Source organism: Muntiacus reevesi, chromosome 2, assembly GCF_963930625.1.
Source record: "Muntiacus reevesi chromosome 2, mMunRee1.1, whole genome shotgun sequence".
NCBI classification, from domain to species: Eukaryota; Metazoa; Chordata; class Mammalia; order Artiodactyla; family Cervidae; genus Muntiacus; species Muntiacus reevesi.
The window spans coordinates 88544610-88569924 of NC_089250.1; the positions used below are offsets into that span (position 1 = coordinate 88544610).

The following is a 25315-nucleotide window of genomic DNA, read 5'->3' on the forward strand; positions in this document are numbered from 1 at the left end:
AGGATACCTGGCACTTTTGGGGGTGAGACAGACCTGGTGCCTGATGTGGCAACAAACCCTCAAGTCCAGGAAGCATTTCCTGACTAACCAGCCTTCTTACTCTCTCCTTGCCCATTTCCTCAGACATTGTATGATTCATTGGCACACGGACAGAAAGTTCCAGACCATTTTCCCCTCTTGCCCCTGCCTCTTGCCCTGGAGAACACACCTCACCCAGCATGTCCTTGCCCTTGCTGACTGCCCACTCGTCTCTGACCATGCTAGCCTTATCCAGTCTATTGGCCCAAACTTACCGTTTAACTTTATATGGACCTTTTTTGCCACCTGACTCATCAAAGCTAGACTGTGAGTTTGAGGACAGACACCCCAGCTTACACGTTTTAGAGTTGGGTGATTTGGGGGTAAGTGGCACTTTATCAGTAAACCTGTATTGGAATCGAGAATCCTGTCTCTGAGTTCCTACAGAAGACTTCCTGAATATTTGTTGGGTCCCTGTGTGACGTCTCCAGCCCCCAGCTTCCATGACCCCTTCCAGCCTCCAGTGCACCCCTCCGCCTCCTGAGGTGCCCTGGAGGCCTCCTCTTTCTGGTCCCTCATCTCTGGCCTCTTCCTGTCTCCCGTGCTTCACTCAGCCACATGTTCGTTCATTCATTCTTTCAGCAGATAGCACACACTTTGTGATGATCAGTTTAATATGTTGCCCTGGCTAGACTGGGAAGCCTGGTTATCCAGTCAGGGGTGTGGCGCAGAGCTGCTGAGTAGGTATTCTGTAGACGTGACCCACTTCTACGGTCCTAGCTACAGGAGACTTGAAGTGAAGAAGGTGCTCTGGGTGGGCCTCATCCCATCGGTTCCAAGGCTTTCAGAGTAAACCCGAGGCTCTGTGGAGGAAGAGTGCGTTCTGTCTGTGGACTGCAGTCTCCGCGTGGCTGTCCTCTCCAGTTTCTAGCCCATCCTTGGAGTTCACACTTGCCAGGACCCACCCCTCCCCCCAGCTGTGTAAACCAGCTCCGTCCCCTCCCCTCTGTGTCTGCTCACTCTCTTTCCCGGGTGGAACCCTGACTGATCTGCTGGAGGCCTCCTTCAAGGAAATATCCAGTCCTCCTGTTCTCCTGACAGTCAGTCTCCACGGACTCACCATTGCCTGTGAAAGCACGCGGCCCAGACATGGGTACAACCCTGGGCCATATGGCTTCAGCCTCCTTTTTTTAAATTTTTTTTAAAGGATTTTGTTTGTTTGTTTTGGCTGCACCACAAGGCGTGCAAACTCTTGAACTCCAGTTCCCCAAGCAGGGATCGAACCTGCGCTTCCTGCGTCGGAAGGCAGATCCGCCCCGCTTGACCGCCGTTGAAGTCCAGTCCTCTCTCTTGAGGACCCTGGTCCTCGCCGTGGCAGCCAGCCCCCAGCCCTGGCCACGTCCCTGCTGCTCTGTCCTGCCTTGGGGCTGCAGCCGCTCCTGCCGCCCAGAAGGCGGTATCCTTTGCCTCCAGCTCCTCCTTTATGTGAAGGAGCAGCTTTCCTGACCAGCCCCATCTCTGTTTTCTCCTTCTTCCCGATGCTTCCCTGGTGCCATGCAGCCTGCTCTCCTAATACCCACAGCAGTATTGTAGGACTCTGTGCCTGTCTCCCCCTTTGCTGGACGGCATACTGTTTGAGGAGCTGAGTGCTGTCTTCCAGAATGCCCACTGCCTGAGACTGGGTGGAGTGGCTGGTGGCCATTAGACTGTCGCGCTTGCGGCTTCCCGTTACCCCACGAGGAGCAGGCCGAAGTGTGTTGGGTCACACCGGGTCGCACCTGGCACCTTCCTGAGAGCCAGGCGTGGGGCTGTCTGGGGCCATGTGACCAGTGATTGCTGGTTGGGCAGACTGCCTTCCACCTCTCTCACCAGACGCAGCAGCAGGTTCATAAAGTCCGTGACTAGCCAAGGAGGAGGGGGCCGTGGAAGCCCTTTCGTTAAGGTAGATGAGAAGTGATACGTCGGTGAGGGAGGAAATCTCAGAATAAGAGTGACCTTTTAAACGTTCTCTCTTCTCAGGGCAGTGGGAAAGGAAAGTCTTGTATCAAGAGTTGAGATATTTTTTGAGGCGAGAGGGACATCTTTACAGGCAAAAGTGAGATCATGTTGTGGACCAGCTGGCGGCAGGGAGCCTGGGAGCCGCACCCTGCACCTTTCTGGTCTTCAGGAGCATGGGACCACTCCATGCTCCTTGTCTGGATCCCTCCAGCTTCTGTGAGCCCCAGGATTTAGACCTGGCTCTCGGTCTGCTGGCAGATCAGAAGGATTTTTTCATTTTTGTGATCTGAGAGTTCCTAACCGACCTGCAGTGGGCCACATAAGGACACCATGGCTGCTGGCCTTCCTCTGTTAGTGACACCAGAAAACGGAGGGAAGAATGAAGCTGCCATGGAGCCTGTAAATAATTTACGTTCTGAAATGTTACTCGACAATTTCGCATCATAACTTTAGCTCTTAAAGGAAGCCAACAATCACTTATTAAAAGAAGTAATACGGCTGTTTATTGACTTGGAAAGAAATCATGGATATACTAATTGAAAAGAGAACACTATTGTGTCTATAGTATTTATATAATACTGTATCTGTAGTGTGGTGAAATTCTATTATTGTTACATTGTGAACATGTAAATCATTATTAGAAAACTAGAAGGACATCTTCATAATAGTTAAAAGCTTTTCCTTTTTCTGGACAGTTTAAATTTTTTTAGAAATAATATCAGAATCAAAGGCATTATGACTTCTCAATTTTGGGGAGAAGAGAAGACAAGAGGTTAGAAGAAAATGGACAAAAATAAAAAGCCACAACTTCCGTAAGGGTAGTGATCTTATGTATGATTACTGATTTTTCTGTCTGTTCCTAATTTTTTTTTTAAGGTAACCAGATTACTCATGAAAAACTAAAGTCAACTGGTTCTCCTAGGGTACCTAGCTCCCACCTGAGTCTGTTAGGTATTTGAGCTTTAATTTAAACTTTTGAATCATATGCCAACATTAAATGAGAAATGTGTATGAGAAGTTGGAAATCAGTTACCTGTCTGTGGCCCCAAATTCGCAGTGTTCCGCTGCAGGCAGCTTTGTACCACTGCATACTTCCCGAATCCCTGGGTTGTCTGGTCAAAATCTTGGGCTTAACAGTTGCTGCAGACTTCTTGTGATTGTAATGCCTGCTTGCAAGTGGAACTACCGTGGTTTTTGTTTTAAGATTTATGTATTTAATTTTTTGACTACGGTGGATTTCTGTGGCTGCGTGGGCCTTCTCGTTGCCGTGAGCACGGGCTCCTCCCTGGTTGGGGTGCGCAGGCTTCTCGTTGCGGTGGCTTCTCCGGTTGCAGAGCACAGGCTCTAGGCACACTGGCTTCAGTAGTTGGGGCTGGCGGGCTGCAGAGCGTGGGCTCAGGCGTTGTGGCTCACAGGTTTAGCTGCTCCACGGCATATGAGGTCTTCCTGGGCCAGGGATTGAACCGGTGCAAAGTTGATTCTTAACCATTGGACCACCAGGGAAGCCTGGAACTACCTTGTTATAAAGTGTGAGAGTTTGAAAAGGAGCACACAGCCTTGATGCTGGGCCTGGCCTGGGTGCAGATGTGTGAGTCCTGATAATTCCTTTAAAAGGAATGCACATGCTCACCCAGAGTGCAGAGGGCTCTGTGCTCGCATACAGGGAGTGGGTACACTACAGCCTGAGAGAAAGGGGGCCTGCTTTAGGAGCTGTTTGTGATTGAGCTAAGAGCCTGAGAATATGCCAGGCACTGGGGTGCGCTTGTCTCTTTTCCTTTAGAAAGACTTGGTACCATTGCTGTGGTTGTTATTAGGTGCCTTTTGATGGTGAAATAGGCTGACTCAGCAGGTGGGGATGGATGTTTCCAGCTATTGTTGTGATTCCCACCATCATACTTCTTAACTGCAATGACCAAGCTTGTTTTATTTATGTCGGGATAGATATTATGTTGGAGAGATTAAGGTCACTATTGTCATTTAAGCACTTTTATATTTAGAAAATAGATGATGTAAAACATTAAATCGTGTAAAACATTCCCTGTGTCGCAAGATGTCCCAGAACCTGGAAGCAGTTCAGTGCCTCTTCCATGTAGACGAGGATAAAAATACAATTTTTATAGCAGAAAGAAGGAAGATTTGTGATGTGGGCAGGGCTTACATAAATAAATGCATATGCTTTTCTGTATCCCTCTGTACTTATGGTGGTGGTTTAGTTGCTAAGCAGCTCTTGTGACCCCATGGACTGTGGCCCACCAGGCGCCTCTGTCCATGGGATTTCCCAGGCAAGAATTCTGGAGTGGGTTGCCATTCCCTTGTCTCGGGGATCTTCCTGACCCAGGGATTGAACCCAGGTCTGCTGCATTGCAGGCAGTCTCTTTATGACTGACTACCAGGGAAGCCTATGGCCATATGTAAAATGTTTGTTAAGAAAATATTAATGACAAAGTTAGACATTCCAATCTTTTGAAGTTTCAATTCTTTTATATCATGGTAAACAGTATCTTTCAGTAAATCATTCAAGTTATGCTTATATACGGTACATTTTTCTCTTGTTAATTGGATGGACCTCAGGTGAAAACAGAAGAGGGCTGCTGTGGCTTTGCCGTGGTCTCTAGAATCTGGTTGCCCAGCAGCCGACTGCAGGCCTGCCTTCGGACAGCAGTGGCCGTTGGCTGCTGCTGGACAGAGATCCTGCGGAGGGCTGCCGCAAGAGCCGCGCGAGCGTCCTGGAGGAGCGCACATTTATGAAATGGACTTAAAATAGCTTCTTGCAGATTCTTGGAAAACATAGCTGTTTTGCTGTCGCCGAGGGAATTAGTAGGTGGCAAAGCCTGATTTTTGTCATGTGCAAATGCCAGTGTGTACAAACAAGTCTGTTCTGTTCTCAGCCCCAGGCGGTTTGCATAGGCTTTGGGAGGACTACTTGGGAGCAGGAGAAAGGGGCAGTTCCTGGGGGGCTCAGCGGCTTCCTGGAAATGAGGTGGGTGTGTCCAGACCACCAGACACTGGCTTGATCATTTCCTAGTCATGTGATCTTAGCTACTTTTTTGCTTTTAGTCTGTTTCTTCCTTTGTACACATGATGTTAATTATTTCTGCATTAGATTGCTGTGTGAATTAAATGAGATGTCTGTAAATGCAGACACCTTGATAGGACTTATCATAGATGAGAGGTAACTGTCTTTTTGCCCATCCCTCTGTGCTGTTTGACTTAAGTTCCTTTGACTGATCGTCTGGCTTCTTGGATAGCCAGGAATGCAGTAGGTTGGGGTTGTGTTGTCGGGGCTCCGGATAGCCACTCTGAGAAATTTGTGTTCGATCTGTGGCAAAGGGAAACAACCAGAGGTTTTAATAAGTTCTGAAGGACTGTGGTGATCATACATGTGCTTTATGAAGGTTATTCTGGTCCTGTGTTTATTATTAGAGGTTTATGATTTAGAACTTTATGACAAAAGAATTATGAACCATATATAAGAGAACTTCTTTAAAGGTGCACTTTGGTTCCAATGAATCATCATATGTTTGGACCTACTAGAGATGACTAATTTCTAATGGATGAAGTGCCCACACTTTCAAGCATGACATAGGTTTAAATTTGAATTAGTTAACTGCAGGATCTGTGTTTACATTGCGTATCTTTGAAATGATCTGATTGCAGCTTAACTTGCTATAAAATGAAATTTTCCCTTTTTAAGCAGTAAAAAAAAATAACAGTGTTAGTTGTTCAGTCATATTCTGTTCTTTGCAACTCCATGGACTGTAGCCTGCCGGACTCCTCTGTCCATGGACTTCTCCAGGCAGGACCATGGAGTGGATAGCCCTGCCCTTCTCCAGGGGATCTTCCCAACCCAGGGGGTGAACCCAGGTCTCTTGCATTTCAGGCAGATTCTTTACTGTCTGAGCCACTTTCCCACGATGATGTAAGTGGCTGCTATATATATTTATCGTAATAGTTTTAAATTATCACATCTTTTTTTTTTTTTTTTTTTGGCTGCGTCATTCAGTACACAGTATTTTAGTTCCCCAACCAGGGATTGAACCAGGGCCCCCTGAATTGGAAGCACTGAGTTCTAACCACTGAACTGCCAGGGAATTCCCAAATTACTACATCTTTAACGACAAATGCGAACTATTCAGAGGCTATTTTCTTAGATTCAACATGATTTTTAAAAAGGAATGACAGTATTTTGTGCCGTTTGTTATAGGTTTGGGTAGGTGTTTTTTAAACAATAAAAAGAAATAGAGATTAGAGGTTCAGCTGAAGCCTGCGCATTCCTTCCTGCCCGGTTTGCTCTTTGTTTATCTGCAGTATCAAGGTTGTCTTTCCTCCAGGTCAAGCAGATGGGCTCTTCTTAGATAGGAAGTGATCCTGGTGATCCTTGTTTGTGAGGTATGCTGAAGACTGGTTTCTCAAAGTGATTTTCTTTCACAATTTCTTTGGTTTGCAAGATTTCCTTCTTCCCTTCTACATTCTTTTGGTTGGTCTAATAATCACATTGACATAAGAGAGTTTAACAGGAGAAAAACTAATTTAGTTTCATACACAGAGGCCTCATAGGTATGGGACCTAACAAGTGACCAAAACACACTGTTTACATGTCTTTTTATTTTATTGTTTTAAATTGTATTGGGGTATAGTTGATTTACAATGTTGTGCTAATTTCTACTGTACAGCAAAGTGACTCAGTTATATACATATAAGTATATTCTCTCTCACATTCTTTTCCATTGTAGCTTATCACAGGATATTGAATATAGTTCCCTGCGCTATACCGTAGGGCCTTGTTGCTTATCCATCCTATGTGTAACAGTTTGCTTCTCCTCACCCCAAAGTACCAATCTTTTCTTCCTCCACTCCCTTCCCCTTGGCAAAGTCTGTTCTCTATGTTTGTGAGTCTGTTTCATGGACGTGTTGATTTGTGTAGTAATTTAGAGTCCACAAGTAAGTGTTATCATATAGTATTTGTCTTTCTTTGACTGACTTCGCTTAGTATGATAATCTCTAAGGCCATTCATATTGCTGCAAATGTACATGCCTTTTTAGACAAACAATTATTTATGAAGGTTTGACAGGACAAAAGAAGTCTGGGCTTGGAGTGGCAGATTAATGAAGAAGTCACGCAGTTGTTTATGGAGCTTCCTCTGCCCGAGTTCCCGCTCTCCAGCGATAAGGATGCCCTCCATCCTCCGGGCACAGGGAGGGTGTTTCCCATGGGAGCTTTGTTTCTTGCTTTCCGGGGGACAAAGGAGGGTCAGAGTGTCCTTCTTGCGCTGGCTGTTTCTCAAATAACTTTAATTCAAAACAATAAAATGCCAAAGTGACATATTTGGGGGCAGCCTGCCCTAAACTTTATCAACATCATTTAGAAGCAACAAAGGAGCAGGTAAGTTGATGGAGGAATAAAGACTAAATCCTGCTAAACACTTTCACTGTCTAAGAGTTATTGTGTTAACTTATTACTTTAATTCATAGATGCAGATAGGGCAAGAAAATAATTTAGGGGTTGTCCACTGTCAGTAAACCTGATAGTGTTTTAGATGAAGAAAAAAATCAATACTTGATATCATTTCTTAAAGAAACTCTTATTGGCACTGGGACCTTAGAATGCAGGAAACTGTTAGGGGTTTTACATGTTCAGATGTATTTTGGTTAAGCTTATCTGGTAGGCCTCAGAGCTGTTTTCTTGGAACTCTTCTGTGTATCAGCGGGAACACCCTGGCCTCTGTCCTTATATTGCTTTTCCTCCTTCACTTCAGGGCCCTTGGCCTGTAGGGTTTCTGTCTTCAGGGAGGGCACAGGTGGCGTCTGAAGCTGCAGTGCAGGGGTGCAGCTGGGCAAATGAAAGCGTGGAAAAGGAGTCAAGGGAATTTAGATTCCTATGTAAAGTGCATTTCATTGCCCTTTGGCTCTCCCAGTGGGTGCTGTTGATATGACCTTGTGAGTTACAGGGAGAAAAGAGGCTGGTGCCATGGACTGCCCAGCTCCGGCCTTGGCATTGGGCTTGGCTGGGCTTTTTCTGCCCTGGTGCACCCAGGGAGCACGTGCAGGCCTTCAGGTGCACCACGGGTCTCCAAGTCGGTCCTCCTTGGGCCTTCCCCTCTGCACAAAAACAGCAGTTCATCACAGAACCCAGTAGAATCAAGGCATTTCTGGTTGCCAGGCCACTGGGGCCTTCTGATGCCCGAGCACCATCCTCAGGCTCCTGGTGGGCAGACGCAGGGCCCCAGGGTGCGGCTTTGGGCCTCCCAGCTCTACCTGCAGAAGGCTGGGGGTGGGGCACGCGGAGTGAAAGTGTTCTGCTCTCCGTCCAGCTCAGGGTTGAGCGCAGTAATGCACAGGCTTTCTAAGGTCATGGTTCAAGGGTAAGGCCATCTGGGCCCTGATGCCTTCCGTGGAGTACTGAATCGCCCAAGAAGTTCCTTCCTGAGTAACATCGAAGGGAAATCTCTTCTTAGGCTCTCACCACTCCTCATAAAAGGGCTTTCTGGGTTCAGCGTGACTGAGGAATCCACTTCATTTCCACCTCATCTATCAAATGAGGAAGTTAAACTAAGATTGAATCTTCTGGTCTCACCTTTGACGAGACCCTCAACCTCAGCACCTTTTCACCCCTGGATGGAATACTGGGAGGGACTCTTCTTGAACCCTCAAGGCCTTGCTTGAGAAGTCAACTGGTCTCCCTGAACCAAGAGATGTGATTCATAGCTGGGACCTTTGTCCAGGACTTCTGCTGCTTTCCTTACAGTGGCAAACACAGTATAGGGGTGGAGACTGCAAGTCGAAGATGCCGAATGGATGAGCTGCCTGTCTGCTTTGCAGAGGAGCCCAGAAGGAGGGGGTGGCTCCTTCCAGGTGCCATAGACAGAACTGTGTAGCTGGTACTCCCATCCAAGGTCAGACAGTTTTAGGATGCATTGAAAACAATACAAACAAAACTCATATCCTTGGAATATCTGTCACTGGTCTGAGTGGATGACAAAACTAGGAAGAATTACTTAATATTTTACACCTTGCAGATTTAAACACCGAGATCAGATTTTGTCTTTCTCATGCCTGGTGAGTCAGCCCGCCCACTATGGCATTCTTAGCAGACTGGTAAAGTAAGTCAGGGAGAGGTTGAGCTCTCTACCCCAAATTTAGGCAACCCCTGGGTCTCGTTCCTTGTGACCCCATGGACTGGAACCCACCAGGCTCCTCTGTTTACGGGGTTTCCCAGGCAAGAATACTGGAGTGAGTTGCCATTTCCTTCTTGAGGGGATCTTCTCAATCCAGGGATCGAACCCACATCTCCTGTGTCTCCTGCATTGGCAGGCAGATGTTTTACCACTGAGCCACAAGCCCCTCTAAGAGCCACAGAGGTCTGGAAAATAGCTTTTCCTTCTGAGTTGTGTGTGTGTGATGTGAGTGTGTGTGTACATTCTGGGTTACGTGCAGTGGCAGCACAGTAAACGCAGGGGATTTCAAGTTTATGCAGAGTAGATACGAGCATAAGGAAAGCTCTGACAGGTTTTCTAGAGTGATTCTTTTTGTCTGGGTGGCTTAGCACCAGTAAGATTAGATACTGCGTTTTAGGTGATGCAGTTGAGTACCACTGGTGGAAGGTGGCTGTGGGTTTTTCGAAGGGCGGTCTGTCCTTTCCAGAGGTGTGTTCTCCTGGAAGAAGGTGCTTGGAAAGGAGCAGAAATCGCTGTGACAGCAGCACTCTTCTTCTGAGTCATTCTCTAGGTGTGAGCCCTTACTCAGCTCCGTTCCTCCCCTCCACCACCTTTGAGAAGGAGCTGCCCGTGTGTGAGGTTCAGAGATGAGCCTGGGCCACTTGAGGCTGGCTGTGCTAGAAACAGCCAGAACCTCCTGTGGGCCCCTTCCTCTTCCGCCTCATGTGTGGAGTCTGTCCTGTTACCCTCATAGCAGACAGGTATGCCAAGCCCTTCCTGGCGACCAGTGCTGGAGTGGAGTGTTTGAGCTTGCACTGCTGCTCGTGACGTTACTGAGGCTTTTTGTGGTTCATATTTAGCAAGTGTTTTAGCAAGTATTAATGAGGGCTTCCCTGGTGACTCAGTTGCTAAAGAATTCTGCAATGCAGGAGACCTGGGTTTGATCCCTGGGTCGGGAAGATCCCCTGGAGAAGGGAATAGCAACCCACTCCAGTATTCTTGCCTGGAGAGTCCCATGGACAGAGGAGCCTGGCGGGCTACAGTCCATGGGGTCATAAGTGTCAGATATGACTTAATGACTAAGCTAACACCCGTAGTGGGGGTTGAACCCAACATTTAGTCATTGACGAGGATACACGAGACTGTCACAAATAGCTTCAATGATATTTGTTACCAAAAAGGGTCACACCCAGAATATTTTTGCCATATTATTGCCAGGGTGACTTTAATGAAACCCCTCTTTTTAGTGGTAGCTTGTCGCATGTTAGGTGAGTGTAAGGCTCAGGAGGAACCTGAACTGAGGACTGCTGAACTCATCGCCCAGGGGAAGCACTGTTCTTAGCTCTATTTGCATCACCAGGTTTAATCTTCAGGTCAATTCTGTCCTTACCTCCATTTTACAAATGAGAAAACTGAGGCTCAGAAGCTTCGGTTACTTGCCTGAGTCACGCAGTTAAGTGACTGCAGAGCTGGGGGGGTCTCACCTCTGCTAACACCACAGCCGTTCTTCACAAGATCTCCTATCAAACCAGGGTGGTGGGCAGGAAGGTTAAGTTTTAGGAATTTTTAAGTCAGGAAAATTAAAAATGTTCCTAGTTCAGGAAGTATTCTGTTTTACTTCATGTTTTATATCTGTGAATGTCAGTATATATTTAATATAGGAACTATAAAAAGAAGGATGAGGGCTTCCCAGGAGGCACTAGTGGTAAAGAACCCGCCTGCCAATGCAGGAGACATAAGACTCGAGTTTGATCTGTGGGTCAGGAAGATCTCCTGAAGGAGGGCACGGCAACTCACTCCAGTATACTTGCCCAGAAAATCCCATGAAAAGAGGAGCCTTGTGGGCTGGAGTTCATGGGGTCCGCAAAGGGTTGCACATGTCTCAAGCGACTTAGCGTGAACACAAAGATCGGTGGATTGCTACTTTTGTTCTTTTTAAGCAACTCAAGTGTTTTTGCTGTTATATTATTGGTTTCGTTTTGTGTTTGTCTACACATGAGTATTTCTTAATTCTATTGATCAAAATAGGATTTGCTCCAAGAAACAGGACCTTCTAAAATTACAAATTGCTCGGCACCACCGTATTAACCTCCAGTTAATATTAAATTAAAGCACAGTCTTTGGAATGCCTACATTTAAGCCATTAGATCTTTAGAGATTTGCACACAAGACAGATTGGTTTTTAATGTTTCCATCTATGTCACTTTAACTATTGCTCCTGCCAGTCAGCTCAGGTTTTTGTTTTGTTTTGTTTGTTTTTAGGCAAAAGAGGTTTTTGTTTCATTTGTTAAAGTGCAATCACTCACAGGAATATTGCAGTTATGAGAGAAGGGACTTAGAATTCAGGTTTTAGGGTTTGTTTTGATAACTTTTCACTAGTCTGCATACAGATTTTTATCAGTGTGTGAGCTATCAGTCAAATGGCTTGTTTATTTTGTAGCCCAATTCCTCTTAGGTTTGACTTTTGCTTTCAGTCCCTGGGTTTCCATGACTGGCATTGAGTACCATTCGAAGTAGCATGCAGGGAGCGTTTCTTTGCAGGCTGTGACGGAGACAGGGTGGGGAGGGGCTTTGTTTTGGTCCCTTAGATCTGGTTCATGGCGTTGACCATTGTGAACTCCTTGCTGTTAAGTTGGATTCCCTTCAGTTTTCCTTAAAAAATCTTCTGTATGTGGAAACCATACTCGGGTGTAAGGAACTGGTAGGGATGTCTTACTTCCCGAGTGCTGAGGCAGAGCCGTGACACCATCCTCGCGTGTAAGGAACTGGTAGGGATGTCTTACTTCCCGAGTGCTGAGGCAGAGCCGTGACACCATCCTCATGTGTAAGGAACTGGTAGGGATGTCTTACTTCCCGAGTGCTGAGGCAGAGCCGTGTTGCCGGTGCAGGATGGGGGTGATGGTGGGGAGCCTGCAGGATGGGGGTGATGGTGGGGACCCTGGCAACAGGAGCGAGATGGTGGCACCTGGTTCCTGGGTCCCATCACGTGGTTTTCCCCCTTTCCAGCCTCCATCTCTCCAATGGAGGTCTGTCCTCTGGGTCTGGAGAGCGCCGGCCTCGTCCGCAGGTCCAGGCAGCACGTGTGTGCCCTTAGCCTTGGCTCCCATCACACGCTGGGTGTGAGTGTCAGGGCGTTCTCTCCTGCTGGAGCTGCAGAACATGTCCCTCGGGGAAGACACTCAACACTGTGGTGTTTGTAATTCTGACTGGACATTAAATCACTTTTATGTGGAGTGTGCCTCACTTATTTTTCTGCTTTAATGTGTCTGAAACTAGGGCTTCCCAGGGGGAGCTAGTGGTAAAGAAGCCATTTGCCAATGCAGGAGATGTTAAGAGATTCGGGTTTGATCCCTGGGTTGGGAATTTCCCCTAGAGGAAGGCGTGGCAACCCACTCTAGTATTCTTGCCTGGAGAATCCCATGGACAGAGGAGCCTGGTGGGCTATGGTCCATGCAATTCCAAGGAGTCAGACATGACTGAAGCAACTTAGCATGAGCACATGTATAAAACTGGTAACCCTGATAAAAATGACTAGTAGAAGTTTTATTATTGTTGCTTTTCAACATTTGTAATGCACACAGTACAGAGTACTTGTGAAAAGAACTGTCACGATGATGTGGTGCTGAATTCATTACTGCTAGGGATGTGTTTGATGCCAAGAGTCATGACTGGCATCTGGCAGCATTGGGCCACTGTTTCATGGTGCATGATATACCTAGCAGAAGTTTTTTTGTTTGTTTGTTTGTTTTTTTAAGAATGAGAAAATTTGCAATTGAAGAATACTTTATAGAATTTTATTTTTTATTTTGCTTTAGACTAACTTTTAGACATTTGGTTTGCAGAAAACTGTGATTTTGGTTTTGTAGTAAAACCGTTTTGCCAGTGAAGAGCATTAACATGCAGGCTTCTGCTCATGTCATATTTCAAACTAAGGACGTTTTACAATCAAACCAGAAAAATGTGAAAATAGAGATTTATAATAGAAATGTTGATTCGATTTGAGCCGAAGCCAAACGTTCATGAAGGAAAATTAGATTAAACAGTAGATATTTAGAGAGACTTTAAATTATGACAGCTTTAACAAAACACATGCTGTGGATGTTTCCCAGGCTCTGGGAGTCCTCTCTCTGTCAGTTTTGGAATCTAGCTTCTTGGTGTTACAGCCGTTTATTAAATTCTTTTATCTTTCTTTGGACTCACAGACTCACAACTTACAGCTTAGAGTCTGGTGATCAGGAGCTCTTATCGTACACATTCCTGTAGGATCAAACCCTGGTGTTGTCAGTGGAAGTAATTCCCTCCTTCCTGTCATATCATATTATATTTATGAGGGTCAGTTGCCATTTTAGACTGTGGGTATAAAGCTACCAGTTACAACTGATTTATTCCGTTTGTCAAAGCTCAGCAGATACTCTATACAACTAATTTATTTTCATATTCTGTTCAGATGTGGGGAAGCTCTTGACATTGTAAGAAGGTAGAAGCTGGGTTCAGGAGCATGTAATGGGAGGGTTCATTGAGTGGTTGCATGTAGATGCTGAAACAGAGCGTCTTCTTTCTGAAAGATCCATAGCCCTGGACTCTGCCCTGCCTGATGAGCAGGGCCCCTCTGTGGTGGTGATAGCCACGCCTAATGCCAGCCTCTGGGGTCCGTGCAGGTGCTGTGTGCTGTTGGCTCTTCCTCATCAGATGTGTGACTTGCAAATACTTTCTTTCATTACTCGATTGCCTTTTCCCATCAGTCTGCTGATAGTGTCCTTTGATGCCCAAACATTTTTGGTTTTGATAAAGTCCAACTTCATAATTTTGCTTTCATTGCCTCTTTTGATGTCCTATCCAAGAAATGGCTAAATCCAGTGCTGTGAAAATTTTGACCTGTGTTTCCTTTAAAATTCTGTGAATTTTGTAGCTCTGGCTCTTGCTGTTTCTGTCTCTCGTCTATGTTGAGTTAACTTGGTTGTATGGTGTGAGGCAAGGATGACTTCATTCCTTTGCATGTGGGCGTCCAGTTGTCCCAGCACCATTTGTTGAGGAGACTCCGCTTTCCCGCTTGATAGTCTTCCTCTTGAAAGGTCATTGGGCCCATATCTGAGGGTTTATTTCTGGATTCTGTATCTGGTCTGTGGATCCACGTGTCTTTCTATCAGAACCACACTGTATTGATTATTGTAGCTTTGTAGTAAGCTTTGAAATTGTATCTATACGAGAGCTCTCCAGCTTTCTTTTTCTTCAGGAAGAAAAAGAGGCTATTTGAGGTCCCTTGAGATGCCATATGAATTTCAGGATGGATTTTTCTAGTCACAGAGCACATCATTGGGATTTAGATAGGGACTGAATTATATCTTTAGGTCAGACTGGATAGAATTGATATTTTAGCAATATTAAGTTTTCTAGTTTATGCACATGGCATGTCTATTTATTTGAATCATACACTTTTAAATATGTGTTCTTTTTTGGCAGTAGTGCAGATTTGGGTATAGCCAGGCAGACATGGTTAGACTCTTGCTCTGCCACACTTAATAACACATTGATGTCAGATGGATCTCTTTGGGGTCTCAGAGCTGTGGCTTCCTCTTCTTTAAGTGTAAGCTGTGTAAATATTTACATATTGGGTATCAAGGGTCTAGCAGAGTGTGTGTGACATCTTTTCCCTCTCTTTGTGCCTCTCTGCCCACCTTGGGCATCTGTACGTGCACCAGCTTTTTCCTCTCTTCTACCCACCACTTTGCCTGTTCTTTCTCATATTTTAGGCTGAACACTGACCCCTGGACACCTAACTCTGATTTAAAACTTGCTTTCCTTCTTTAGCTTTCTGTTGAGGTCATTCCCTGCCACACTCTTTGGTGTATAGGCCTGGACCAGCTAGGATCCAGCCCTTGGAGAAGTATGGACTTAGGTGAATGTCATCACTGGAGAGAAGGGAATGTGTGGGTGGCTCTAAAAGGCAGCCGCTAACACTGCTTTTGAATTCATGGTTTAATGACACCATATGCTTGTGTCATGTTTTAGATTTTGCAAAGTGCTTTCCTACCCCATGCATCTCAAAGATGAATCAACATGAAAAACACCTGATGAACTTGTTAAAAACAATGTGGAGGCCCCACACCCAATTGCATGAGTCACAGTTCTAGGAGAGTGGCTAAGGGATTTGGGATTTTAACACTCTCCTCAGCCAGTTTTCCAGCAACTGGTCCGGGGCAGGTCCACAGACAGCCTTTTGGGAAGCCCTGGCTGTCCTCTCTGCCAGTTCTGAAATCTCCAGTTCAGAATCTGACAGGCCAGACCTGGGCACAGACAGAGAGAGCCCTGTCCCCAAAGGCAGGGTTGGCCCTAATCAGGCTCATCTCCTCTTTTTTACTCTCGGGGCCTTGCTTCCTGAGTCCTTCCTAGTGTTCCCTTGTGAGGAAAACAGAAAACCCTAACTTGAAGGGAAAAAAAAGATACACTCCAATTGTAACTTTTATTGAGGCTTTCTAAGTACCAGGCACAGACATGAAGCCTGGGTATTTGTTCAGAGTATAGCAGCTAAGCATCAGAATCTTTTTTTGCAGAATATACACCGCAGTTCCCTAGACACTGCAGTTCATTTTCACAAGTATTATGGGGTGTGCTTTATTACCCTCAAGAAGCGTGTGAACAATTTTGGAAGCTGAATTTACTTTTCATCCCCTTCCCCACCATCCCCAGGAAAACTGCACAAAAAATGCAAGGCAGGTCAGTGTGTATCATGTGCCCAGGTGAATAGGACATGTAACTGGTTCACAGTTAAGGAGAGACCGGCCTGAGCGGGGTGGGCAGGGTTTGAAGCTTGGCCTGCAGTGTTGAAGGCAGCCACAAAAATCACTGTTGGTGTGGATCAGGTTCTCAGTGTGACTCGGGCCTGTGCTGGTGAGAATTTTGTGCACATGATCACATTTGACCCTAGAATCCCTGCTCCTCTGATGATCATCTCCATCTTAATAACCTTTTGCCTTCCTGTTAATCAGGCCCCACATCTCAGAGTCATCCTTGACCTTTCTTGCTCAGCCCATTTATCAGCCCGTGCTGCTGGGTCTGAGTTCTCATTCTAGATTTCCCCTCCCAGAGTCTGTCATTCTCAGCAGACACTCTTGCCCCGTCACCCTGTCGTGCCTGGTGATCGCAGTGGCCTGACCTTTGTCTACGGGAGCCTATTCTTACTGGAAAACAGGTTTTCTTCTCTCCTCTGCTCAGAACCTTCTGGAATAAAAGCCTCTCTTAATCCAGTCCTGCTACCTTTCCAACTCCTTTTCCAGGCTCCTTGGTCTTCTTAGAGTCTGCGCTCAGCCCCAGTCTTGCTGCCCCTGATAGGAGACCCTCTCCCTGGCCTCCTCCTGTCCGCCTGTGTGGGCCAGGCCCTCATCCTTCCCTCTAGCTCTTCTCTGCAGCCACCTGACCCTTCTGGTAACATCACACCCATCCCTAAACATCCCAGTCATTTTAATCCTGCCCTTATGGCACTCACTACTGACAAGTTATGTGTTTATTTGTCCTCTTTATTATGTGACTTCTGAGACTAGATACTCTGTGAAAGCAGGACCTTTTCCGGTCCATTCATCCTGCAACAGTACCCAGGATAGAGCTACTCAACTCTCTGTGCAATAGGTTCAGTGAAACCTCTTTTACAGATGGTGGACCTGAGACTGTAGGGGTTTCGGGAATTTGCCCAAGCGCTGTAAGTGACTCAGCCAGGCTGAACTTTAGTCTAATGTCAGCGTCTCAGTTCTTAATGGGAGGGAACTCTAAGAGGAAAGCACGGAGATGGGAATGTGGTGGTGTTTTGGGGAGACAGAGGCGATTCTAAGGGTGGTCTTGGTCAAATGGAGCTCAGTTTGGGAAGGGTCGTGAATTTCATATTGAGGGACTTTCTGAACAGTTTTGTTTTAAATTGGGGACAGAAGTGCTTCCTACCACTTAAAATTATTGGAGTTAATACTTGATAAGAATGTGCTTGGCACTTAAAAAGTGCTCAGTATATATTGTGATTAGAATATATCTTTTTAAAAAATGTGACATGGTATCTTTACTGGGGCTTCCCAGGTGGCTTAGTGGTAAAGAGTCCAACTGCCAATGCAGGGGACATAGGAGATGTGGGTTCAATCCCTGGGTTGGGAAGATCCCCAGGAAAAGGAAATGGCGACCCATTCCAGTAGTATTGCCTGAAAAATCCCATGGTCAGAGAAGCCTGGTTGACTATAGTTCATGGGGTTGCAAAGAATCAGACACTACTGAGTGAGCACACATGTGCTATATCCTTATTATTTTTTATTGGACTGTAGTTAATTTATAATGGGTTAGTTTTAAGTGTACAGCAAAGCAATTCAGTTTTATATATGTATATATATAGCTATATATGTGTGTGTGTGTATATATATATTCTTTTTTAGATTCTTATCCATTGTAGGTTATTACAACATATTGAGTATAGTTCCCTCTGCTATACAGTAGGTCCTTATTCTTTACCTAGTTTATAGTTTATCCCCCCCCCCCCCCCCCCCCACACACACACACCTGGCCCCGAGTATATCTTGTCAGCAGAGCAAACCTGGACTCTGGTCACCAGAGTAGAAAACTTCTAGTGCTTTGAACTTATGTAAATGGTTTCTAGAGTTTTCTCAATTTTAATTTCATTTATCTTCCTTAAAGCTAACTAAAAAATATTGTGAATAAATAAATTGCCAGCTGTTACATCTGAGTAACATATTAGTACTTGAGAAAGGGGAACATAGGAACATTTGAGAATTATGCATTTAGCTTTATCTTTCATCCTTTAAAATTGTGTTTAAGCCGGTAACTTCTGATCCTAATTGTGTATGAGAATCACCTTTTCAAGCTCCAGACTGAGAGCTCCCCCAAGGCCCTCTGAAACAGGATCTTGGGGCAAGAGAATCCAGGTATCAGTCTTAGGTAATTTTGAAAAGTAGGAACCGCACCCGCAATGTGTTCTGAGAGAAGGAATATTTTGCTCAGAAAGGGGTTCTGAAGTTTGAAGAAACCTTTCTAGTAACACTGCGTCTTTATAGAGGGACTTAGGCCTGTGCCTAAAAAGAAAAGAATGTGTGGCTAAAATAAGACTGGATCTATAAGGGCAAGTAGAATCAATGGTGACTCATGTTGAGAGTTCTGGTTCAACAGGACAGAATGCAGGAAAAACAGGTCGGTTCCCCTCAGTGACAAAGAAGTCAGAGGGGTTCTGCTTTAATCACCATGACGACTCATCCCTGAGTCTGGGAACCAGTGCTGCTTCCCCGGGTCACCCAGCCTGGTGGTACAGTGTGGCTCCCAACACATGGCCCTGAGAGGAGAGGCTGGGCTGCCCTCGAGATGTCACAAGAAAAAATGTAAAATTTCCAACTCTTTACTCCTTGTCTCTGAGGGGAGCGAGAAAGGTGATACTTTGCCCACCATTCTTACCTGTGTCCCCTGCTGCTTCCCAGTTTTAGAGATGGGTGGGCTTGACTGGAATAGGGAAGGTGCACAGCTCTGAACATGATTTTAGGTCATCTGAACCAGGAGCAAAAGCAGGAGGTCCTCAATGGGGCATTCTCTTGGCTCTGCTCCTGAGCCCTGGCTCATCACTTGCTTTCCTTGGAAGCCTTCATTGGTCTTCTCCCAGCCAGGAGCTGTGTCATCCATCCTTCTGTGCCCAGCTTGGCGCTTAATAGATAGATAGGTGGGTGTTTGTCACATGGATAAATCTGATGGAGACTATGATACAATGAAGGAACAGAGCATCCTTTCAAGGTAAAGTTTCAGGGTAAACAAGAGTGAGTTGCAGGTGGATGGAGTCCTAGGCGGTAGCTTTGAATGAACTAGATTTTGTTCACATCTGATGGAAAAAGAGAGACCTTGCAAGCAAGGGGATTTTATAAGCAAAAACACAGTGTCAGGAGGGTCCAGGGGGGTGATTGTGCAGAACCTAGCCTTAGTGAGATGCATGAACCAAAATTGATCATTTCTGTTAATATCACATTCAACCAAAAGAGGAAAAAGAGCAGCTGCTAGCAGTGAGTTTTGGAGACCCCAGTAGGAGATCCATTTTGCTCTGAACTAGTTGTGGGGCCTTTGGCAAATCAGTTAGCTTCTGGGTTTATAGAGTGGGGGTGTCAGAATAGATTCTACGTCTCCCTTAAGATCTAACGCTGTGACTGTGAAGTCTGAGTGGGCGGTTGATATTGAAAACACTAGGCAGTGGTCTTTGGTGTAACGGAAGAGAGGATGTTTATTTGCAACAAAATCTAAAGGACCAGTAAAAACGCTGTTGGTGGTGGTGGTGTAGAAATTTTGAGGTTATTATTTGCTGGTGTTGTCGCTAGATTATGTGAAATCTGCCCTAAGAAACACTGGAGATTCCCTTGGGATATTTAGTAACGGGCAGGATGAGATGGTTGGACAGCGTCATCAACGCAATGGACATGAGTTTGAGCAGACTCCAGGAGATAGTGAGGGACAGGGAAGCCTGGTGTGCTGCAGTCCATGGAGGTGCAAGTGATCGGACACGACTGAGAGACTGAACGACGAAGGAACCAACGAGGACCACGAGCTTACGAGCTGGGCCCGTGCACAAGTACCTGTAGTACAGCTGGGCTCGGGGCACGGCCACCTTCCTCGAGGCCCGTCACACGTGCCCCCTCTCCCTCAACCACACCTTCCCTTAGGCCACAGAGCAGGGGAGATAGGTACTTTTATTGTGCTTGAAGTTAGCAAGTTTGCCTTAGGTTGACTTCTTTTGTATGAAGCCAGTAATTTTGTTTTTATTGCTTTTTATTAAGACCATATGTAACTTTGAGAAGCTAGCAGCAATGGTGGAAAGAATGAAGACACCTGAATTCTAGTTCTGATCTCCCTGACAGTCTTTGGATTATACTGTTAGCTGTCCTAAGACTTTCTTCCTTATCTGTGAAATGGGAGGGCAATCTCTCTCTTTTGTCTTTTCACAGGTCTTCCTAGGATCAAATGAACAGAAAAAGATTTTGGAAATGGTAAATCCTTAAATAAATGTAATGCATTCATCTTGACATTTTATGATAAAGGATATTGGTTAGTCAAACAAGTTCTCTGGACCCACCCAGGATTTCTAGGGCGCCTCTGGTGATGTGAGGTCAGTTTTCCACGGCTGTCGCTCTGGATAGCTCTCAGAACAGGTAGTCATCAGACCTGCATGTCTTCATCTCTCTCTTACTCGTTAACCTAGAGATTCAAAGAAAGTAATGATTTCTGTGACCATCATTTTTATAAGGAAATAGGGTTCCTAGTATTCTTTCTGTTATTTTAATAAACTGTTCTATATTGTATTAGTTGGTCGTTATCTTTTTTTTTTTTTTTTTTTTTTTTTTGACACCCAAATCTTTTATTGAGAGGGGACAGTTGGGGAGACCTCTCACTGCACAGCCTGTTCATTGGCGCTGCTTCCTGAGTCCTGTGGCTTCATCACATCCGGCAGCTCAGGTGGGCTGGAGAAGGGCTCGATGCGCAGGGCCTCGAATGCCTCATCTGCCCTGAAGGCTAGCCCCACAGTGGCGGGGGCCTGAGGTCGTGCTGTCTGACTGGTGAAGCCACACTCGCCCAACGTCTTGCCGTCGTCCAGAAGCTGGTCGTCCTTGTACAGCCGCTGCTCATCCGGCGGCCGCTTGAGGATACCCTCGACGATGCGCTTCAGCTCGAACACGGTGCTCGACTCCTTGGCGTCCGTGAAGATGGTGGTCTTGTGGCGCCGGATCATGAGGAACACGTCCATCGCGGCGGCTGCCTCTCCCCCTCGACGCGCCGGCGCGACCGGTCGTTCTCTTTTTAAGAAGATACTTTATTTACTAATTTTAAATTAATTTTTATTGGTGTACAGTTGCTTTACCGTGCTGTGTTAATTTCAGCTGTTCAGTGAAGTGAACCTGTTATGCCTATACTTACACTCCTTCTGTTTTAGGTTCTTTTCCCACACAGGTCACTATAGAGTATTGAGTAGAGTTCCCTGTGCTATACAGTAGGGCCTTATTCATTGTTTGTTGTTTTTGTTCAGCCGCTCAGTCCGGTTCAACTCAATGGACCCCATGGACTGCAGCACACACGCCAGGCTTCCGTGTCTTTCACTGTCTCCTGCAGTTTGCTCAGATTCGTGTCTGTTGAGTCAGTGATGCTATCTAACCATCTCATCCCCTACTTCCCCCTTCTCCTCCTGCCTTCAGTCTTTTCCAGCATCAGGGTCTTTGGTAGTGAGTCGGCTCTTCCCATCAGGTGGCCAAAGTATTGGAGCTTTAGCTTCAGCATCAGCCCTTCCAGTGAATATTCAGGTTGATTTCCTTTAGAATTGACTGATTTTGTCTCCTTACAGTCCAAGGAACTGTCAAGAGTGTTCTCCAGCACCACAGTTTGAAAGCATCAATTCTTCAGTGCTCAGGTTTCTTTATGGTCCAACTCACATCCCTACATGACTACTGGAAAAACAATAGCTTTGACTATGCAGACCTTTGTTGACCAAGTCCTTATTACTTATCTATTTTATAGGTAGTGGTGTGTATATGTTAGATGGTCATTCTTTTACTTTTTTCTTCAGATAAAGATCTTGGGTCTTAGGTACTTTATTAAATAAATCAGCCCAAAGTTAATTATTATGCATCTGTAATTGAAAGTGGTTTATAGACTTGGCATTCACTTCATACTTTTAAAATTCCAAATGAAGTATGTTGAGGGAGTGTTTCCTCTTCAGTGCACTGGAATCCATTCTCTGGGACTAGTGATGAAAATGTGTCACCCTGGAAGCAAGTGCCTTATTAAAGAAGTATATGATGGGGAACAACTTCCTGAAGGAGTCATTGTCACATCACCCCTGACTTTGAGTTTGCAGGGATCTTTGTTTCTTAGAGTATTTTTCTTTACATTTTATTTACTTTTTGCTCTGCTGGGTCTTTGTGGTCTGTGGGCTTTTTTCTCTAGTTGGGAAGAGTCGGGGCTACTCTCTAGGTGTAGGGTGCAGGCTTCTTATTGTGGTCGCTTCCTTTGTTTTGAAACACAGGCTCTAAGGCATGCAGGCTTCAGTAGTTGTGGCTGCTGGGCTCCACTGCACAGGTTAAATAGTTGTGGTGCATGGACTTAGTTGCTCCGTGATGTGTGGGATCTTCCTGGATAAGGGATCAAACCCATGTGTCCTGCATTGGCAGGCAGATTTTTCACTACTGAGGCACCGGGGAAGCCCTAGCGTCTTGAGTGCGCTTCCTGGTTTCGAGCCAGTGACATTGGGACACTTTGGGGTGAAATCAGACAGTGCGGGGCGCGAAGGAAGCCTCCTCTGTGGCCATCCCCTTCTCTGTTTCATGATACCAGTGTCTGTGCTGCAGGGCTCCTGTTTTCTCTTAGGATAAACTTCTTGCCACATGTAGATGGAGAATTCGGACTGGACACTGGTATTTGCAGTGCTTCTCCTTCCCCGCTAGGTCCTGGGTTTATCATGGCCCAGGCTTTTGGAAGCTGAGCTGTTTTCTGCCGGGGACAGTCTCCCCCTCCCCCGGTAGCTTGGCTTCATCCCTCATCCTAATCCTCCAGCCCCCAGCCCGCCGCCCTGCAGGAGACTCAAACAAGCAGCATGGGCTTTTCCTCCCGCCTCCTTCCCGCACGGCACGGCGGTAATCCTCACGTCTTGTCTTTATGTGGTTCAGTGTCTTATGTCGGCCCTCACTTGGTCTCCCGCTGCCTGTCTGAGGTGTGCAGAGCAGACTGGACCCCCGTCATACACATGATGTGAAGTCTCAGTGGATGCCTGGATGGTTGAAGGGCCCACAGTTGATCCTGTCCTCAGAAGTGGACACCGCTCTCTTAATCCTGAGCCCTTTGTGCTGTCTTCCACACTGCTGCCTTGCAGTGTACCCAGGGTCACAGGGGGTTGTAGGGATATGAAAATAGATGCAAATGTAAGCCATTATTTTTCTAACCAGAGTAATTTCCAGTGTGTAGGAATGGAAGGCACCATCTTTGTGGATATTTGCTATATAAAAGCCATATGCTCTTTAAGTTAAACAACAATAGGCATTGCTCATCTAACATTAATATCTGTTTCCATGTTTAAATATCTTACTGTGAGACTTGAAGGAAAGGAAGTTGATGGTCACCTCTGCTTATGTAATAGAGTAATATGCTCTCTGTAACTTAAACATACATTGGTGTTATGGGGGATTGTTTTTAAAGTATTCTATTTGTGGAATTTAGGGCTTCCCAGATGGTTCTAGTGGTAAAGAATCCTCCTGCCAATGCAGGAGACCCAAGAGATTTGGGTTCGATCCCTGGGTTGGGAAGATCCCCTGGAGTAGGAAATGGAAACACACTCCAGTATTCTTGCCTGGAAAAATTCCATGGACAGAAGAGTCTAAGGCTACAGTCCATAGGGTCACAAAGAGTCAGACATGACTGAGCATACAATGATGATTTATGGAATTTAAATTATGTATATTTGGATTTACATATTTCTATATAGTTATGTAGTTTGGAACTTTAAGGAAGAAAGCAAAACCCAGCTATTAGCCTACCTGTAATAGACACTCACTGTCATACTATGGGGACTTCTGTGGTAGCGCTAGTGGTGAACAACCTGCCTGCCAATGCAGGAAACATAAGAGATGCAGTTTCGATCCCTGGGTTGGGAAGATCCTCTGGAGTAGGAAATAGCAACCCGCTCCAGTATTCTTGCCTGGAAAATTACATGGGCAGAGCAGTCCACATGGTCGCGAAGGGTCGGACACCACTGAAGCGACTTAGCATGTACTGGTGGCTCAGTGGTAAAGAATCTGCCTGCGATGCAGGAGATGAGGGTTCAATCCCTGGGTCGGGAAGGCCCACTGGAGAAGAGAATGGCTACCCACTGCAGTATTCTTGCCTGGAAAATTCCATGGACAGAGGAGCCTGGCAGGCTATAGTCCATGGGGTCACAAAACAGTCGGACATGACTTAGCAACTAAACAACAGAATTTCATTATAATATGGGGGTGTTTCTTTGCAGTATTTCTATGTCTATAGATTTTTAACACAAAGTTTTGTATTTGACCCCTTTCACATCATATGATATTGTAAATCTCCAATGCCATCCTTGTTTTTCAGAAATTTGGGCATTGTGTAATATTTCGTTGTACCGTATTTACTGTATTTACCGTGTTTACCCCTGGCCACTGACTGTTAGGCTTCCCTGGGGGCTCAGTGGTAAAGACTCCACCTGTCAGTGCAGGAGACACAGAAGATATGGGTTCGATCCCTGGGTCAGGAAGATCGCATGGAGAAAGAAATGGCAACTAACTCCAAAATTCTTGCCTGGCAAATTCCATGAACAGAGAAGCCTGGAGGGCCATGGTCCATGGGGTCACAAAGAATAGGACAAAAGTTAGTGATTGAGTGTGCATGCACATACTGGCTGTTAAACTTATATCATAATTTTCAGTCTTAAAGTTCTGGAGTGAAAATCTTTCTGTACAAGTCTTCTCCCACATCTCTTATTTCTTAGGGAGGTTTTTCAGGTGATGAGTGTGAGTCACATGTATTGTACAGTTGTCTTTATTGGTGTTCAGAAGGGTGCCTTCTACAAATAGTGTCAGAAGTGGGGTCCTGTTTTTTAGCTGCATTTCTCCTATTGCTTGTTATGCATGTACATTTCTCACCCAGCTAAGAAGCTTCTTGAGGATTAAGAAGCTCTGTCATTCATGTTTAATGCTCCCCCAGGCCCCCATCATCCAGTCCAGGGCCTAATAAAACTGAATACGTTTATTTACTGGAGTAACAAAAGGGTTTTTGTATCACACAATAAACCTCATAAAGCTGTTCAGCAAAACTCAGTATCCTGTAATTCAAATAAACGAGCACAATGAGAAGATAGCTTGAAGAGTGTGTGATTAGTGAATGGAGTTTGTTGTGTATTTGCTGCTAAAATTACTATTTCTAAAAAATCAAATACTAGACTATTGTCTAGGTTGGTGCGGTTTTCTTTTCATGCCCTTTATGTTCAGTTGAAAGGAAGCATCCTCAGATTGAATGGTTTTCTGGTCTACTTGTTGGGTTTTAACAAAGAACGCATTGAAGGTAGCTGCTTTGTACGTTTAGTTCAGTTTTCAATAGTATTGATTGATTTAAGTTTTGTTGAGCGAGGTGAGACAGAC

At 45.5% G+C, this 25315-nt stretch overlaps 2 protein-coding genes across 11 annotated transcripts in view; one reads left to right on the forward strand and one right to left on the reverse strand.

Annotated features, from left to right (window-relative positions):
* The window catches only part of SIPA1L2 (signal induced proliferation associated 1 like 2), a 233150-nt gene that overhangs the window by 85483 nt on the left and 122352 nt on the right, over positions 1-25315 (forward strand). The gene's annotated exons all lie outside the window — the stretch shown is intronic.
* LOC136158065 (elongin-B) lies at positions 20513-20960 on the reverse strand. Its single transcript, XM_065919845.1, has one exon. The coding sequence runs from the start codon at positions 20923-20925 to the stop codon at positions 20569-20571; it is 357 nt and encodes a 118-aa protein (XP_065775917.1). The 5' UTR covers positions 20926-20960; the 3' UTR covers positions 20513-20568.

Coding starts and splice junctions, on each gene's coding strand:
- LOC136158065 (XM_065919845.1), bottom strand. CDS start 20,925: ATGGACGTGTTCCTCATGATCCGGCGCCACAAGACCACCATCTTCACG.